Raw genomic sequence first — 18,190 nt, 5'->3', positions numbered from 1 at the left:
TTCCCAAACTGCAGGCATTTTGGGTCACTGGCCCTATTGTTGACTAATACAGATTTCCTTTCATAGGAAACATTATCACCAAGAGTAAAAAGCCAGTGTCTCTTGCCATAAATAGAAGGTAACCAGAAAAACAAAGACAACAAAACAGCCAGTTCTAGCTAGATCCTGTTTTCAGGCTGTTCTTTCTTTGTTAAAAAGAGAGGTTGGCTAAGGGGAGTTACAGATTCACCAGGTCAGTCCAGGACCTGAGACAACCAGGACTGCAAAGGCCGGCAGAGGCCCTCGCTGGCCTGCGACCCCACGTCCACCCCCTGCCCACCTCGGGCCACTCTCCTCTGGGGGCACGGCGGGGCTGGGGGAACTTCTGGGGCCTGCAGAGATGCCTGTCACCCCACAGGCATAGCGGAGCACCTCCCTCTCAGCTCCAGGCCCTCCTGGGGGAGAGGCGGGCCCGTGGCTGCCCACTGTCCCCTCGTGCCCTCACGCCCGGACAGACCGCGTCCTCGTGCCAGCAGGGCGTTCCCTCCAGCTGCGTGCCGCCCTGAGTCCCGAGTGAGGCTCCCTCTGACGCCTTCTTCCTGCTGGAGCCCGGCGGCCAACACGATCTGACAAGGGCCAGATGTTCCCCTCTACTCCTTCCAGTCCTGGCCGCTCACGCCCAGCTCCGGGCCTCCGACGGACAGAGCCTCCCTTGGTTCTGCGATGCAAAGAGGGGGGTTCTCAGGAGCTGCCTAATCTGGGTTCCACCCCGCAGGACCGTGGCTTTGCGGTGTGACGCTCCACAACTGCCCCTGCCCCCCGGCCTCCATCTGAATCCTCTGTTCATTCACCAGTAAACACTGATGGGCCCTGGGGTCCCATGAAGATGAAATGAAATAACGGTACTTTTAAACACGGGGAGCTCCTGCCTCCGTTTAGTATTCAAGGGGATTTTAGGTGGCACTCGGGTGAACAGGTGTGTGTGTGGGTGTGTGTGTTTTAAACAGTTAAGTATTTAGTATAATGTGTACTAAAGACAATTAATGAACCATTCTAGTTTCATGTTTATGACAGTGATAAAACTTCCTTTTAAATTAAGTAAAAAGAGTGAGATGATTTAAGGAAAAATAGTAACTAAAGGATAACAATACAGGTGCTCTGCAGGTATGGGAAAAGATGACACAGCTCCTAGGAGAGTGTCTGAAATTTGGCAAATGCTTGGACAGCAGCACATCATAAGCTGTGGGCACTGTCGGAGCCAAGCTCTTGCCCTGTCCCTCAGCCCCTCGTTCTGTCCCCCGCACAGCAGAGGACCCCACCGCTAACATACTGACACCCTCTTTTTATAACGGATATTTTGGAACATTCCTGTGCTATCCCTAAATGAGCTAATAGACCCTGTCTTTACATATACTTTGAAGAAATTAATGTGATGCCTTGTGATTTAAAGACGAGAGAAAGGAATTTTATAACATACATTTCAATAAGTAAATGCTCAGATATAAAGAAAATTTCAGATGCTTAAAACTATAATGGCTAAGTTTGAATTTGAGAGAGGCAAGGTAATGTTCAGTGGAATGTTGTTGACACTCTTTCCCTATAGTTGACATTTTGAAATAAGGACTAGGAAAAGATATTCAGATAGATGGATGGAGGGACAGATGGACAGACAGATAGACAGATATGCAGACTCCCTGGGACACAGAGTAATGAATGCCAGTGGACACAGGAACTCCTTACCAGCTGGTTAAGCTTCACAAATGTTGCTATCTTCTGTGATATGGTTATGCAATGATGAGGCACCCTTGGAAAATTCCAAACAAATCAAAGTATAACCTTCCCTCAACTCACACAGCATTGCATTCTTGCAAAATTCTTTGTATATTAAACCTGTGCAAAAAAACTGTGTTTGTATGGAAAGCAGACTTAGGACCTAGGCTCAGATAATTGCAGTGAAAGCAAGTTTTTCGCAGAACGAACACACAGCAGGGCATTTGGAAGTCATGTGGGGTGCAAGGCAATCCTGGTGGGTTGTACAGGGCCTACCTGGAGGCCTGTATCCCTGGAATCCACCCCCAAGTGCTGGGAACACCGTCCTCCTAGCCACTGAAACAAACAGTCCCTCCCCACAAATTTCCAGAATGTCTCTGGGGGAGATATTGCTCCCATGGAGACACCTTGTCCTCACCACATTCACAGGCTGCAGGAATTAGGGTGTGGGATCTCGGGGGTCATTCCTAGAAATTCTGCCCACCCCCACGGTAGCCATGGTGCTGCCACAGCAAGACAGACACTTCATTGGAAAGAAAGGAGAAGTGAGTTGTTCAAGGCTGTACCCAAGCCAGGGGTTCATGGTTGCAACAACAGAAACCATCATTGAAGCAGGAAAGGAATTGGTGGGCAGGACACCCAGGAGCTAACAGAGTCGATCGGCAGCTTGGAGGGCCAGGCTTGGGCAGAAAGCAAGGGAGGGCAGACCCAGCTGGTGCAGGAGCAGAATTTCTAGGAATGACCCCCAAGATCCCACACCCTAATTCCTGCAGCCTGTGAATGTGGTGAGGTATCACTCCTGGGATAGTGTTATGTTATATGGGACAGCTGACCTTAAGCTGTGTCACCTCATCACACGTGTCCCTTTAAAAGCAGAGAAATTTCTTGGCTGGTGCAGAAGAGGAAGTTAGGGAGATGTGAAGTGTGAGAAGGACTTGGGTCGTTGCTGGCTGGAGGATGAACAGGGACACAGGAGATGGCATGTAGAGAGCGACCGTTGCTGACAGTCAGCAAGGGATGGGGATCTCAGTCCTACAACCACAAGGATCTGAATTCTTTCAACCCCCAGGTGAGCTTGGAAACAGATTCTTCCCCTCAGCCCAAGGTCAACAGCACCTTAATTTCAGCCTCGTGGGAGCCTAGGCAGAGAACCCGGGCGAGCCTGCCTGGACTTCTGGCCTGCGGAATGTGAGATCATAAGTGGATGTTGTTTTGAATGCCTGCATTTGTGGTAATTTGTTATGGTTGCATAGGAACCAAATACAGCAACCCAAACAATCACACCCCATCTGTCTTGTTGGCACAATCTCAATTATTCCATCAGGCGCTGAGTGGCCAAGTGCTTCCAGACAGGAGATCTGATTGGTTTAAGCTGATCATGATTATTCCTTCCTTTTGCCAAGGATTGGTTTAGGAACAAGCATGTGATGTGATCCTGGCCAATGAGAGATGAAGGGAGGTCTTCCAGGAGGGTCTCTGGGAGCAGAGAAGTTGAAGAAGGAAGTTATTTTTCTGTCTCTGGATGTGGCAGTGATGCCTGGGCCATGGCGACTATCTTGTGACCATGAGGGGCCTTTGCCGATAGGCCAAGATGACAGGCTAAGAGTCGAAAGATGGAGAATTGGGTCCTTGCAAACATCACTGAGCTGCTGTCCCCTGGACTTCTCATGCAGGATTATCAATGTCCCTGTGGTTTAAGCCATTGTGAGTTGAGTTTTCTGTTACTTGCAGCCTAAAGCACTGTCACTGATAAACACTTCACAGCACTGCTTGGGGGTTAAATGAGGTTGTGTACGTGAAGTCGTTAGTGCAGTGCATCATGACCACAGGTGCACAGAAACGCTGGCCTCTGTTCCCTCCTGCCTCAACCTCTGGTTGAGTCAGGGTTCAACCAGAGAAGTGGGGCCAGTAGGGGATGCCCATCTACATCCACATCTGTAGCTACAGTGCTGTCTCAAGAGCTTTGTAACCAGGAAGTGGCCTCTGTGCTTGTGGGGCCAGCTCAGCGAGTCTGAAATCCAGAGGCAGGGGAGCGCACAGGCGGGCTAGACCCTTGGGCACAGCAGAAACTGTGTCCACAGGTGGAACCTCTTGGTTTCAGGGAAGCCCTCAGCCTTGCTTTAAGGTCTATCGAGTGATTAAATGGGGCTCACCCAGATTAACCAGGATCATCTCCCTTACTCAGAGTCAACTGGTTAAAGACTTTAATTCATATGCAAAATGCCTCAAGGTTAGTGCTTTAATGACTTGGGCTGGAACCAAGTAACTCAGCAAGGTGACCCAGCCGGAGACCATCACACCCCTGGATTCAGCTTTTTCTGAAGTGGATAGAACACGTTACTCTCATTTGCTTCCCTCTCTGCATTCAACCCTCTGACACCCAGTGGCCCCCGAGCTTTGGGGAGCTGCAGGGCAGACGGGACATGCAGGGCCTGGCCAGGGCTGGCCAGGAGTGAGGTCACCAGGCAGCCAGAGGTCCTGGAGGTCCTGGAGGCTCGCACTCCGCTGCCTTTGCTGTGTGGCGTTTCCTGAGTGAAGGCTCGCAGGAAACAGAGACGGGTGTGTGAAAACAAAAGAACAACAGTAGGAAGAAGAGCTTGAGGGGGGGGCCTTGGAGGAAGAGCCGAAAATAAATCCTGAAGAGGGGAGTGTGCAGACAGGCCTCGGGGCCTGGGAAGCCTTTTTGACTGTTCCTCGTTTCTGGTCCCTACCTTAATGCGGGGCACCGCCTCTACTGGGGGGTGGGGGCAAGGGGGTGTCTGAGCAGACCCCCCCACAGTCCGAGCTGCTAATTTGGCTCCGCAGTTCATCCCACAGATGAATTGTGTGCTGGAGACACTGTGCTTAGCAGAACGGCCCGACCTCCTGGAGCCTCCCTTCCCCTGGGCGACACGGACCCCGGTGAAGTCACAACAAAAATAAATGGAGGATGGAAAGGCCAGGGGCTGTGAGAGATGACAGGGGAGCAGGCTGGCCGGGCCGGGGCCTCTGAAGATGTCGTGGGGTGTAGCCAAGACAGCTGGGTGGATGCGAATTAGTCAGGAGCTGGCTGGGAGCAGTCGGGGAACCCTGTGCCCGAAGTGGACCAGGGAGGGGTTTGGGGTTCAAGGAGCAGAGAGGTCAGCATGGCTGGAGGGGTGCACAGCAGGCAGAGTGGAGGAAGCTGGGGCCGGAGTGGGGGCCCCATCTCTCAGGGCCACGGTCATGGCAAGGAGGCCCTCAGCCCAGGTATCTCAGGATGTGACTGTATTACTGTATTTGGAGACAGGGCCTTCAAAGAGGTGATTAAGTAAAAATGAGGTCCTAGGGTGGCCCTCATCCAATGTGACTGATCTCCTTGTAAGGAGAGGAGGTTAGGACAGAGATGTGCACGGAGGAATGACTGTGTGAGGACGCAGGGAAGAGACGGCCATCTCCAGGCCAAGGAGAGAGGCCTCAGGGGAAACCAGTGCTGCCCACACCTTGATCTTGGACTTCCGGCCTCCAGAACTGCGAGACGGTGCACATCTGTGGTTGATGCCGCCCAGACCATGGTATTTGTCACGCAGCCCGAGCTGACTAATACACTGCCACTAACACACTGTAGCAAAGCAGCCACCTCCACCATGCCCTCCCCTTATTCATCCCGTGTACTGTCACCTGTTGGTCAGCGGTCTCCCCCCAGGACGTCAGCCCCATGAGGGCAGGGACTTTGCCTCGTTCATGGCTGTTTCCCTTGGACCCAGGGCAGCACGGCAGTCTGGGCACATGACAAAATGTGGTTGGATAAAGAACAGTCAGTGGTTAATTCTGACAGAAAATTGTGAAGAGACCCCACGGAGAATCTCTGTCCCCTCCCCGCTTCAGGGTCTCTGATGTCAGTGGCTCCAGCCTTCTCTAAGTCACCTCTGTCCTCTCAGGAGGATTCAGGGCAGGTGATGGGAGCCTCAGGCGTTGCCCATGGTCCGTGCACCTGCCCGGTCAGGAGGAAACACCTGCCTTTCTGGGCCAGGCCCTCTGCTTGGCAATGGCCGCAGAGGCAGAAAGGAGGGGCATTGGGCACCGTTGCTGCCCACAGGAGCTCCCAGTCGAGAGGGACTGCTGTTCTTTGCAGAAGCCACCTCCCCTTCAATCCATCCATGAGACCCAGGTCCGGTGAACCAGAGTGGCAGTGATTGGTCCAGAGTAGTCACATGACCTCCCCCCCCAACCTAGCCAGTCAGCATATTCCAACATCCCTGGTACCACTGATTGGTTCAGGGATGGGCGTGACCCATGTCAGGATAATCAAGAGTTAATCTAAGGATTTTCTTGGAACTACTGGGAAAGAAATGCTCATTCTATTGGGTTACCCCAATAGAAGGATTGGTGCTAATCCTGGGCTCAGAGGCCCAAACATCCACTTTTTCATCTTCCCTTTGCTTGGTGCCACACTTCTAAGGGGAAGGTCACGAGGTGGAGTTCTCACTTCTAAGGGGATTCTTGGATTCTCACTTCTAAGGGGAAGGTCACGAGGTGGAGTTTGTTGTTCTTGTCTCATGGCATCCTCCTTCTGTCTCCTGATAACAGCCCCCACTTTGCTTTCAGGAACTGTCCCGCCCCCTACCCATCCTAGCATCCGCCTCTCCCAGGCCACAGGGCTGAGTGTGCGTCCTAGCCCTGGCTGGCTGGCGTATCCTAGCGCCCTGGCCACGGTGATGGCCTAGAGGTGGCCTGTCACCCAGGCTGGGCTGGGCGGCGTGCTTCCCTGAGACTTTATCTGCAGGTGCTGGGACGCAGTATGCCGGTCACTGAACTTGGAAAGTTACGGATCTGGGGTCACCGCAGCCTGTCCCCTCCCGTGTGCAGCAGGAGCGCGTGAAACCAAGCAGGGACAAGCAGAGATGCGGGGTGGATGGACAGAGCTGGTGGCACGGGATTTAACGTCTGCTCCCTGCAGGTAAGCGCCGACTGATGACAATGAAGTTGGTGGATTACTTACTACGTGCCGGGCACACGTCGAAGTGCTTTTTACACGTTATCTCATTTAAGTCTTACCTATGACGTAGGCACTAAAATTAACCTCATTTTCCAGATGAGCAAACGGAGGCAAAAACAGGTAGAGTCAGAGCCTCTCAAGAAGTGTCAAGGCACCAAAGAAGATGGACAAAGCAGGCAGTGGCCAAAGGCGACTGACTGGTCTGGCACTTGAGGCCACCCCGGGTCCTGTGCGGCTGCCCCTGACCTGGGAAACCGATATCGTGGTCCTCTTGTCACCTGTCTGTGTGCCTGAGGCCACCCACCTGGCTTGGAACTGGGAAAGCAGGGCTCGCGAACGTAGGGTCTCAGGGCATCCCCAACTAACCTCGAAGGCGCAGAGCCGAGGCCTGTTCCCGAGCCCCGAGGGAAGCAGCACGAGAGCCCAGGACTCTTGGGCCCTTGAGGACGGGGTCCAGCCTGGGCTATACCCTGACTGCCTGAGTGACCTTGGCCAGATCACCTCAGAGAGGGACTCTATCCACCGAACAACTCAACAGGTGGTCCCCGGCCTCCCCCGCCCACTCACTGCCTGCACTCATTCCCCGGCTCCGCTGCCCTCTGGGGCCCCGTCCTGGCTGTTGGGCTCACACGGACGTGCACTTGTGGTTTCTGGGCAGGCCTTGCTTTTCTGGAGAGAAACGAACAGATGTCCTGTACTTTCTTCCTTTAATAGCGTTGTGGAGGCCACGTGTCCGAGGGACATGGCAAAGACTCATCACAGAGCCCGCCCCGGGCTTCTGGTCAGGAGCAGACAATGAAACCCAAAGCCCAGTGTGTTCCAAGCAGTGTTAGTTGAGTTCCTGTAACTTCGGCTGAAGGGCATCCCTAACTGATGACCCCACCACTAGAGATGTCTTCCCAGCTGCCCCTGGCAGGTCATCTTCACGCAGGTGTGGTGTGACCGCCCACGTGCCATGCTGGCCGTAGTGGGTAACCTGTGGCCAGTGGAGCGAGAGGTGTCGGGGGTGCAGCGAGAAATTGTAGGTGGGACTTGAGTTTAGGTCCAGGCGGTGTGGCTTCTTAGCAAACTCCGGCTGCAATTTCAGGGTGATGTAGCAGGGGGATAAAAGGTCCGGTAACCCCCCATCGAAGGCTTCCTGTGTCCCGGCCGGACCCTGAGGACGCAGGAGGAACCACAGTCACCTGACACCCCCCTCCTCAGCCTGTATGCAGTGGGATCCTTTGCTGAACTGGGCTCCTGGGGGTCCCTGACTGTGAACGCGACCAGGTAAGATTCTCGAGGCACGGTGCTCACTCCCACTGACCCCTGAGGTCCTGGCTCACCATCCAGCCGGCAGCGCATAACGCGCCCACGAGTGCCACATCGGAGTGCTCTGTTAACGCTAGGGTGAAAGCCACTCGTGTTTGCTCTCCCCAGCCCAGCGCGAGGTGAGGACACCAAGGCTGGCTCTGGGTGACCCCTTGCTGGCTCCTCCCCCCAGAGGTAGGTCCCCATTGCCAACCTGGCTGCTGCCTGGGGCTCTAATGCCTGTTTCACCCTGCAAATCCTAAGGTGCTGTCCCTGAGGAAGGCTCTGACCTAGAACGGAGAATGGCAGGTTGAGGCTCTGCCCAGCTCCAGGTAAGGCCTCCAGGTGTGGGGCTGGTGGTCCATCCCTTCTCAGGCGCTGGACCCAGAAATGGTCTCCTCACCAGCCTCCTTGCCTCTCACCTCCCCTCCTGCCCATTTGTCCTTCACAGGCAGCCTGAAGGGTCGCTCTGAAGCTCAAAGTGATCACTTCACTTCTGTTTCAAGCCCTTCTCTGTCTCCCTCGTTCTCTGGGGTGAAGGCCTCGTGCCTCAGCCTGGTGCTCAGGGCCCTTCGCCATCCTCGCCTGCCCTTCCAGCTTCCTTTCCTGCCACTTTCCACCTCAAACCCGCCAGCCACAATACGTCTCCCTGTTCCCAAGAGGCACCAAGGCCTTCACACCTCCAAACCTTTGCACTCACAGCAACCTGAATCTGCGATACCTCAGAAAACTCCTACTTATCCTTCAACACCCAGCTCAGATGACGGCATTCCCCCAAGAGATGCCCTAGCCAGCGTCACTCACGCTGGGGTCAGGGTCCTGTGCTTGCCCACACTCTGCAATTCCGGTAGGACCCTGACACTCAGCTGACACTGTCCACTCCTTGTGGTGGTCTCCACACACACAGGGTTCTCTGGGGCCAGACTCTGTTCATATCAACAACACCAACCACCACTACCATTACTATTTATGGGTGGTACTGTGATAAGGGATAAATAAAATAATAATCTCCAGCATTCGTCAAGAGTTTTCTCAAGGCTAAGTGTTATTCTAGGTGCTTTGTACATATTAGCACTTTATCTTCAAATTCCCTATGAGGTGAATATAATAATCATTATTATACTTGTCACCCTCATTTTACAGATGAGGAAAAGGAGGCTCACAGAAGCAAGAATGACTGAGACATGGGCTTCCTTGGTGGCGCAGTGGTTAAGAATCCACCTGCCAATGCAGGCGACATGGGTTCGAGCCCTGGTATGGGAAGATCCCACATGCCACGGAGCAGCTAAGCCCGTGCGCCACAACTACTGAGCCCGCGCTCTAGAGCCCCCAAGCCACAGCTACTGAGCCCACGTGCCACAATTACTGAAGCCCGCGTGCCTACAGCCCGTGCTTGGCAACAAGAAAAGCCACTGCAATGAGAAGCCCGCACACCGCAACAAAGAGTAGCCCCCGCTCGCCGCAACTAGAGAAAGCCCGCACGCAGCAACGAAGACCCAACGCAGCCAGAAACAATAAATAAATAAATAAATTTATTTAAAAAAAAAAAAAAAATGACTGAGGCAGGTCAGAGCCCAGAGCTGCCCACTCAGCCTGCACCTCCCTGCCCCCACATCACTGAACACACACGTCCAGAGCAACGGGGCCCCAGCCCACTTCACAGATGAGGTAACTGAGGCACAGGGGGAGGGGCCAGCTCAAGGTCCCACCGTAAAGATCTGGAAAAGCTGGGATTCAAGCCCAGGTTGGGCTGGGCCTCCCGAGCCTGGGCCTCCACCCACTGAGCCCTGCTCTGCATCTCAACGGCCCCCGGGTGGGCCTGCAGCAGGTGCTGGGCCAGCAGTGTCCCTTTGTGAGCCCGGGGTATTGTTCCCTGCACAAAGGCCTCAATTCCCACTAGCGGCCACCCACACACTCACTTCTAAGGATAATGGAATCCGCAGCCAGCCGCCCCCCAGCTCCAGATGGCGCCCCCCGCCCGTCTGCTTCCCTCCTGACCCACTGACTGCGCCCACCCCCCATCAGGCCGGGCTGCTGCACTGGGGCGGAAGAAAGGAGGTGGCCCTCCAAGGCCTCATCTTTGTGTCCTCAGCATGGTGGCCGGCCCAGTGAGCTGCCCTACGCCTCCCTCTCCCCCACCCCATCCATCCCAGCCTTTTCATCCTTCCCGGACGACAACAAAGCCACAGAGGCGGCCCCTCCTCTGGCTCCAGCTGAGCTAGGTTTTCTGTCTTCTGGGCGTTGGAGGCCAGCCCCTGCCCAGCAGTGCTGGCCACAGGCAGCTGCCCAGGCGTCTTAAAGGCCCAGCTTCTCCTCCGTGGCGCAGAGCAAGGGGCGGCAGGGCAGAGAAATGGCTGAGACACGGGGCTTCAAGAGAATCTAGTCACCGGGTGGACGATGGTTCCCCTCGAAGCAGGATCAGGCCATTGGACCACTCGGGGCTCGCCTGGTGCTGGACTCCTGCACGCCCACGCCCATTCTTCCAAGACGTTTTTGAGGCTGCATCCATCCATATCTTGTTGGTCCGTTTACTTGTTCATTCACCATCCTACTGGGAGCCCTGGGCTGGGTGCTGGGCCAAACAACGTCAAGACATCGTGCTTCCCTAGGAGGGCTCACGGGCTGGGCCAGGAGGCCAGTAATAAGGATCCTTTTGGCCCATCCTCCCAGCAAGTTCTGAAGCACTGAGACAGGCAAGGTTGGTGAGGGTGCAGAGTGCCCCCAACTACCCCAAAGCGTTCAGCAGCCTGGGAGAGCTGACTTTGAGACAAGCCTGTCCTGCATTTAAGCAGGCTTCCTTCCGGGGCCTCCACTCAAGAGATTCTCCAGTTGCCACAGGTGGGCTGTTCCCGAGACAAGAAAGGGGATTTGGGCTGTGAGTTCCCGAGAGGAGCAAAGGCAGGGGTGTGTGTTGTTTAACACGTCTGGAATATGTGCTCCCGTGATTCTCCTGGGAGGATCTCAGTCTCAGAGTTCGACAGGGTTGGCTGTGGGTTTGTATATGTTTGGTGGGTAAGTGACTAAAGTTTGGTCAATCGGAGCATCCAATCATCCTGGCCCCCTGATGGGTTCTGGGATGAACATGTTTCCAAGTTGGTCCATTGAGGCTCAGCCTGGCACTCCAGTGGGATAGCTCAGACAAGAGATGACCTGTCGAGATGTAAGTGCCCCAGAGGCTACCAGGGGAGAGAACTTGCCTGCGAGTGAAGCAGAGCTTCCATATCCTGGTGACATTGTTTGAGTACCTGGATCCAGCCATGCCTGAAGCTGGACATGCTTAAACTTTACTGAGAGCCAGCTTCTTTTTTAAGCAAGTCAGTTTGAGTCAGGCTTTCTGGCACTCATCTAAGAGACCTGGCTGATAGGAAGAAAGAGAAAACAGAGGAGAGAAAGGTAGAGAGGGTTTGGGTGTAGTTTGGGAGAAGTGACAGGGAAACACTCTAGATGGATGGGGGCGGAGGTTAAATGACACTGTATGAATCGTGATGTTAAATATTCCATATGAAACTATTTGCATCAGTGCAACGTAATCCGCGTCTTCCCCTCTGCATCATCTGTCAGGGTTACCATGCTCACAAATGTGCTGGGAGGAGGGACTGTCTTGTGGGATTTGGAGGAGCTGAGTCTGCCATCTGGGACGAGGTGGACCCAGGAGACCAGCCGTGGGAAGCAGAAGCTGATGGGGTTGTGGTGGACCGGGTAATCCTCCGCAGACTGGGCTGGCTGGGTGAGCCCAGGGTCTTTGCCCAGCTCCAGGAGGCTGCAGATCACGTTGACACGTGGAATGCTTGTATCTGATCCAGGACTCCCATGGTTCTGAAAGCAGCAGTTGCTCTCTTGGGGCCCCTCTGCACAAAGCATGTTTGTCCCAACATGCGTGTTCATGGCCTGTTCCATTCGGGCCCAGGAGACCCTCAGAGGGCAGTGGGCATGCCTGTACCAGTTCTGTGTACCCAGGTATCCGCACAGGACTTTGTCCATAGAAGGTGCTTAGAAAATGTGGAACGAATACATGAGTGTCTCCAATGGCTTAAATACTTACTGTCTATTCTCTTAGGTTCCTGGTCAGGATGGCGGATTGAGGTGCTACGGGAAGCTCTCTTTCTGTCTACAAACACACAGAAGTGCTGGATAGAATATAACCATTTAAAAGAATCCAGAGTCAAGGTCAAAAACAAAAAGGTAAGATGCCCAGCTTGTGTGGGGAGCAGGAGATGGAGCTGAATTGCCCTTGAGGGGTCAGGACTTGGGTTCTGAGGCCCAAGTGGGGAAGGGGCAGGAGGCCCTGCATGAAGCCCAGGGTCGTCCAGGGCCGTCTCATCCACAGACAGAGGCGAGAAAAACCCTGCTGACTGACCTTGGGATGTTATCCTAAGGTGTGGAGCTCAACTTCTCCCCACCTGTGTAGTGAGAAACTTTGAGCTAAGAAACGCATTTAGAAACCAGCCCAGAATCAGGCCCTGGTGGAGGCAGAGGGCGAGCTCCATGACCCTGGAGATCAGGGGGACCCTCCAGGATCCTGGCTTCTGCCAAAGGTAGGCTCATGGGCAGCAACCACAGAGCACACTGGGAACTCATCATCACGACGGGAAGAGCTGGGCGAGCTCGGGGTTACAGCAACCCCAAAGAGACGCGACAGAAGGAGGTTTACCTGAGAAACAGGGAAAGGACTGGGTAGAACCCACAACAAAGGCCTGAGTGGGAGGGAAAAGGAGGTGCAGGTTTGAGAAAGAACTAAATAGAAGTCTGAGCAATGAGGAAGAGAGTTGCTGAGATTTCCCTTGAGGAGGTGGCAGAGAAGGGGAAGGAGGTTTGATTTGGAGTTGGGAAGCTCAGCTGAGTTCTGGATCCATCAAGCTTGGCTACGTGACTAGTGTTCTCAACTGTTCTATCCCCTTCCCTTTCCTTTCTCCAAAGAGGGAGAGCTTTGGGGGCAAGTCAGCCCACAAACCTGCAAGCTCCGACTACAGAAAACGGGGAGAGGAGGTTTGCTTCTGGGGCTGGACGAGGTTTAAGGACAGGGAAACAAGTGACAACCATCACCTAATCACCGTGTGAAGGTCACTCTCTGGTCCGTGGTTTCCTCATTCACTGGGCATCTCCTTTGGAGCCTCTGCAATATCTGCTCCCTTTTTCCTTCCTAAGAGAGCCTCAGGTTTGGTTGCGGCATCAATATCACCAGACTCTCTTGCAGGCAGGGGCGGCCACGTGACGCAGTTCTGGCCAAGCTGATGGAGGTACAAGTTCTGGCGGGAGAAGGTGGAGGGGCCTCTCCCTGAATACAAAGGCAAAGCTCACTAGAAGAAAATCCTTCCCACCCCCAATATCACTGGTCCTTCTTATGCCTGGATAGCAGACATGAGGCCTGGAGGTGCAGCAGCCGTCTTGTAACCATGAGTCAGCAACAAAAAAGGTAAAGTGGAAAGACAGAAAGAACACAGGCTGTGGGGGCAGACAGACCTTCCTTTTCCACTTTCTGGCTGTGTGGCCTTGGGTACGTCACTTAACTTCTTGGAGCTTCATTTCCCACAACCTGTAAGATGGGGATAAAACCTCTCCCTTGAACAGTCCTTGTGAGGATTAAATACTGCGTTGACTGTGGCTCCACTTTTTCTCCTGTAAAGAGCTATCCCAATGTTTGGAGTTATTTTTACAATCATGCTGTGACAGTTACTTTAGAGCAAAAGAAAGAAGGACCCTTTATTTCTCCTCTTGGAGAAAGTTCCAAGGCGGGATACGGGCCTCAAGCCAACGGGCCCTGCTCTTTGGCCGATCAGCTATGCAAACAGGAAGTGACTATCCAAACATTTGGAGCTGCAGAAGGCTAGCCCAGAGCCAGCCTCCTCACTCCACCATGGTGCCTCCTTGTCGCCCCGCTGGGAGCACCTCAAAAGTCAAGGACATGGTCCCCCCGATGAGGAACTAGGTTCAAAGCCACCCCTTCTGGCTGCCCTGCCCACCAGTCTGGGCCAGACCGCCTGCCTTTCGGGCTGAAGTCGGACGGCAGCCCCTTGCCCGGCTCCCACTGTCTTCTGCCCTTCCCCTCTCCTTCCATTTCTTTGTCTCAACTGTAGCCAGGGTGATTTTTTTTCCAGTGCAAGTCTGTTCCTGTCGCCCCCTTGCTAGAACTTTCCCATGGCTTCATGCTCTCTCGAGGGAAAGGCTGAAGACCTTGTCACAACCATTGCGGTTGGCCTGGCCTTGGCCTGCCTCTCCAGCTTTACCCCTCCAGCTGCTGTTCTAGCTGCTGGACCGGGCCAGGGTCCCTCCTGCCTCTGCGCTTGGCCCACACTGTTCCCGTTTCCTAGCACGCTCTCCCCCCACCCCCTCCCTGGCCCATCTCGCCGGGTCACGTCCCACCCTCAGCACTCCACTCCCGGGTCAGGTCTGCAGGCGCTGGCTGAGCCTGCAGCGGGCATGACGAGGGCCCTGCTCTCCCTGACAGCAGGCAGCCAGCTGTTGCCACACATCTGCTCACGTGGGGACCTCACACGCTCAGGGTGAGGATTTCGGAATGTCTTGTTCCGAATGACAACCCCGGTGGCTGGCATAGACCCTGTGCAGAGCTGGTGCTCGGTAAATGTGGAAGGCAGGCCGGCCGGGTGCCTTGTGATTTGAAAGGGAGGGAGGTCTGTTTACTGAGCACCTAAGTGAGCCAGGCGGGGCCTCACTGCCTCTTCACAGCCTCCCTGGCAGGCGGGGGCCCCAAGCTCTGTTCCATCCAAGAGGAAACAGGGACTCCGAGGGGGGCCGTGACTTGCCCAAAGTCACACATCTGTCAGAGGCCCTGCCAGGATTTGAACCTTGGTCCCGAGCCCAGCTTCCTACCCTGGTGGAGCTAGCACAAGGGATCACTGCGCATCTGTTTCCTTCCTCAGCTGGAGAATGGGGACATAACGGTACCTACCTCACAGGTCCGGTGGCTGTGAGCGCTCAGTGAGTTACGTCAGGTAAGTGCTTAGCTCAGAGCCTGGCGCACCTTAGGTGCTCGGTAAGTGTTAGCTGTTATCATGGTTATTGCACTGATCAAAGAACAAATAAGAACAAATATATCCTATTGCCCCCAGCGAATAGGCAAATGGAGGGGCTTTATGGGGGAACAGGCCCACGGATGGATGGGTGGGTGGATACCTGAAGACGTGAACAACACGGGGACGAGTTGAGGGGCGGAAAGCACACCTGAGGTTCGGGAGAAGGGGAGCTGATCTGGGGCCCCCCGGGCCGCCGGCTCACCTGTAGCGCCGCAGCTCGCCCTCCAGCCGCCGCACCCAGCGCTGCAGGCCGGGCACCTGGCGCGCCAGCGCCTCGAGCTCGCGCACGCGCGCCAGGCTGCGCAGCACTGTCTGCCGGGCCTCCTCCGCGCGCCGCCGCACCTCGGCCTGGCCCCGGCGCAGCCGCCCCGCGCGGGCCTCGGCTGCCGCCCGCGCGCCCCGCGCCTGCCGCAGCTCCCGCGCCGCCGCCTCGGGCCCGCCGTGCGCCGCCTCCTGGGCGCCCGCCTGGCTCTTCCAGAGGCCGACCTGCCGGAACAGGGCAGCAGGGCAGGCGGTGAGCGCCTCGCGCCAGACCCCACCCGGCCCGGGGCGCGTGAGCAAAGCAACCCGGCACGTTTCTCGCGCTCGTGCTCGCCGCCCTGGGCCCATCTGAACTCGTTTAACCCTCGCCCTAACTCTACCGAGGCGGGAGCTCATGTCACTCCCTTTTAAGGGATGCGGGCCACTGAGGCACAAAGCCCATATTCTGTTGTTTGCACAGTTCCAGTGAGTCCCAAACGCCTGCGCTCGTCTCTGCCCAGCTCCCGCCCTCGGGGCACTCGGCTCCGCCGCGCTCCTCCACCCCGAGACTGGGGAGCGCGCTACGGGCGTTCGCGGCCCTCCCCGCTGTCTGCCGCTAGGCAGCTGGCTCCTTGAGGGTGCGGTTTGCTTCTGTCGTGTTCACTGCTCGGCGTCCGGCGCCTAAAACAGGCCTGGTGCGCTTTAGGTGCTCAGCAAATTCTTGGAGAACTAACGGTCCTGGACGATCTTATTCCACATAAGGGCAGTACTTTCCCGCCCGGGACTTGGCTTCTCCGATGCCCGCTGGCCGTGGCCCCTGAAATCCGCGCCTTGCACCCCTGCACACTCCCTGGCCTCTCTCTACCCCTCAGGGCTGTGACCCCGGGCTGTGTGGGGAGCGGGCAGGGCTACTAGAACGTCAGCTCCCTCCTGGCCTGTGGTCCCTTGGGTCAGAGGCCGTCTGGTTCTCGTCTGACCCCGACCCCCGCATGGCCTTTGCCACACGGCTGGGCACAGCGCTCAAGTGCTTGTTGACTGAATTGCAGATGCCTGGGCTGCGCCCATGCCTCTCTCGGTGCCTGCCCCCCGCAGCGCTGAGTGGCCAGATCTGCCTGGTCTACAGTGACACTGTCTATCTAGCATCGGGACACCAGGCCTGGCCCTGAGGGAGGCCCTCCAATGTTTGTTGTGTGACTGCACCGAGCTGCCTATGTACCTCGTTAGCTCCTTAAGGGTGGGGACAGGCCTTCCTCACACCTTATCTCCTAGGCCTCCTGGAATCCTGGCACCGCGGAGAGCTCCGGAGGCGTATGTGTGTGAGACTGTTTCCTGCGAGGGTCCACGGCTGGGTCAGAGAGGCAGGATGAGCTGGGCTGTGTGTGTGTGGGGGGGGGGGGAATGGTTTTCTCGGAGGGACTGGAGTTTTGGGGGGCTGCAGTGGGTGATGTGAGTAGGGGCGGGGACTAGGGTGTGTTGGAGTGGAATGGGGTGGCCAGGGACAGGATGCAAGTAGGCTCAAGTGGGGAGGGCCGCCCCTTCTCCCCGTCCTCTTCCTCTGCCCAGCAGGGGCTCTGCAGCCAGCCCGCTGTCAAATGCCCCCCCGCTCCCGCCCCATTCCGTCATCACCCTCCGCCCCGGGACCGGGCGCACCTGCAGTGCTAGGCAGCGCGCGTCACTGCTCTGCAGCGCGGCCCGCAGGTCCTCCACCAGCTCGCGCAGGCTGCTGTTTTCTTCCTCCAAGCGCGCCAGGCGTTCGCTGTCCGGGCCGCCGTCGGGGCCGGGCGTACGGGGCGCTCGGCGGCGGCGGCGCGGGCGGCGCAGGCGGATCTGCGTCTCGATGTGCTCGCTGAGAGCGCCGCGGGGCAGACGGGGCCCGGCGCGGGTGCCGAAGTAGCCGCAGAGGCGCGCGTGGAACTGGCGGAAGGTGAGCTCAGGCGGCTCAGCGCGCAGTGCCAGGCGCGCCTCCTCCTCCGCGTCCGCGTCCCCAGCGGTGGCCACCCCAGCGATCACATCCCCGGAGTTCGTGTCTCCCGCGGCTGTATCCCCGGCGGCCTCCCAGGTGGCGGCAGCCTCCTCGGCGCGCAGCCCCAGCACCGCGCAGAGCGCGCGGAAGTCGGCGCGGGGCAGGCGGCCGGCGCCTCGGCAGTCCAGGTGGTGGAAGACCTCCTGCAGATACTGGTCCAGGCCCGTGGCCAGCACCACGATCTCGTTCTCCACGCCTCGGTCCAGCCCGTAGTGGTGCGCCAGGGCGCTCAGCAGCCACTGTGTGCGCCGCGCTGGTCGCTGGTACGGGTCGCCCGCCGCGCCTTCCACGCCGGTCCCCGTGCCCGGGCCGCTGGACTCCATCGCCGCCGAGCGCCGCTCCTCGGGTCCCTCCGCCCCGCCACTTCCAGGGGCGGCCCCAGAGTTTCTTGAAAGGAGGGGCTTAGCGGTGGCGGTCTGGTTGGAGCGGCGCCGAGGGCCGTGTCCAGCAGCTGCGTTGGCCTGGCAGGGCGTCTTTGTTTACCCGGGTTGGCTTGGAGGGGGCTTGGTTAGGGGACCCAGGAGCCCCGAGACCCCCGCGGGGCCACCGCTGCCTGGTCCCCCTCCTGATCTCGCTTCTTTCGGTGACCCCTGCACTCTTCTCCCCTCATCCCTCCTGGGGCGTTCCTGGCATCCCCTCTTTTCCTCCCATTCCCGGGTCTGTCTGCTTTCAACTCCCCCACTCTCCACCCAGCTGCGTTGTGCAGAGAGTGTGCCCCGAGACGGAGACAAGGGGTGGGCTCGGGATAGGAAGTTGGGGAGAAGCTGGAGGGTGCCCCCTGGTCCGGTGGCCCCCTGGTCTGGTCCACGCCCACGCGTCACTCCACCCCTTCTCGCCAGAAAACCTTTCGAGGGTAGCCCCGCGAGCTAGCTGGGACTGTACTCTACTCCCGTAAGTACG

General features: G+C 56.9%; 1 protein-coding gene across 8 annotated transcripts in view; it reads right to left on the bottom strand.

The window, feature by feature from the left end:
• Nucleotides 1-17,635, bottom strand: part of EFCC1 (EF-hand and coiled-coil domain containing 1) — a 33,169-nt gene extending 15,534 nt beyond the window's left edge. For 5 of the 8 annotated variants that reach the window (XM_059937740.1, XM_059937741.1, XM_059937742.1 and 2 more), the window contains exons 1-3: nt 16,918-17,635; nt 15,230-15,513; nt 497-697 (exon numbers count right to left, since the gene is read on the bottom strand). In XM_059937740.1, the coding sequence (XP_059793723.1) occupies nt 497-697; nt 15,230-15,513; nt 16,918-17,613 (1,181 nt within the window). In that variant the 5' untranslated portion in view covers nt 17,614-17,635. The remainder of the gene's footprint in view (nt 1-496; nt 698-15,229; nt 15,514-16,917) is intronic. The other 3 variants (XM_059937745.1, XM_059937746.1, XM_059937747.1) reach the window with 1 other exon arrangement.
• Between the last annotated feature and the right edge of the window lie 555 nt (nt 17,636-18,190).

Source organism: Balaenoptera ricei, chromosome 11 (genome assembly GCF_028023285.1).
Source record: "Balaenoptera ricei isolate mBalRic1 chromosome 11, mBalRic1.hap2, whole genome shotgun sequence".
Lineage (NCBI taxonomy): Eukaryota > Metazoa > Chordata > Mammalia > Artiodactyla > Balaenopteridae > Balaenoptera > Balaenoptera ricei.
Note: the sequence above shows the minus strand (reverse complement) of the source record. Positions and strands in the feature narration are given on the sequence as shown.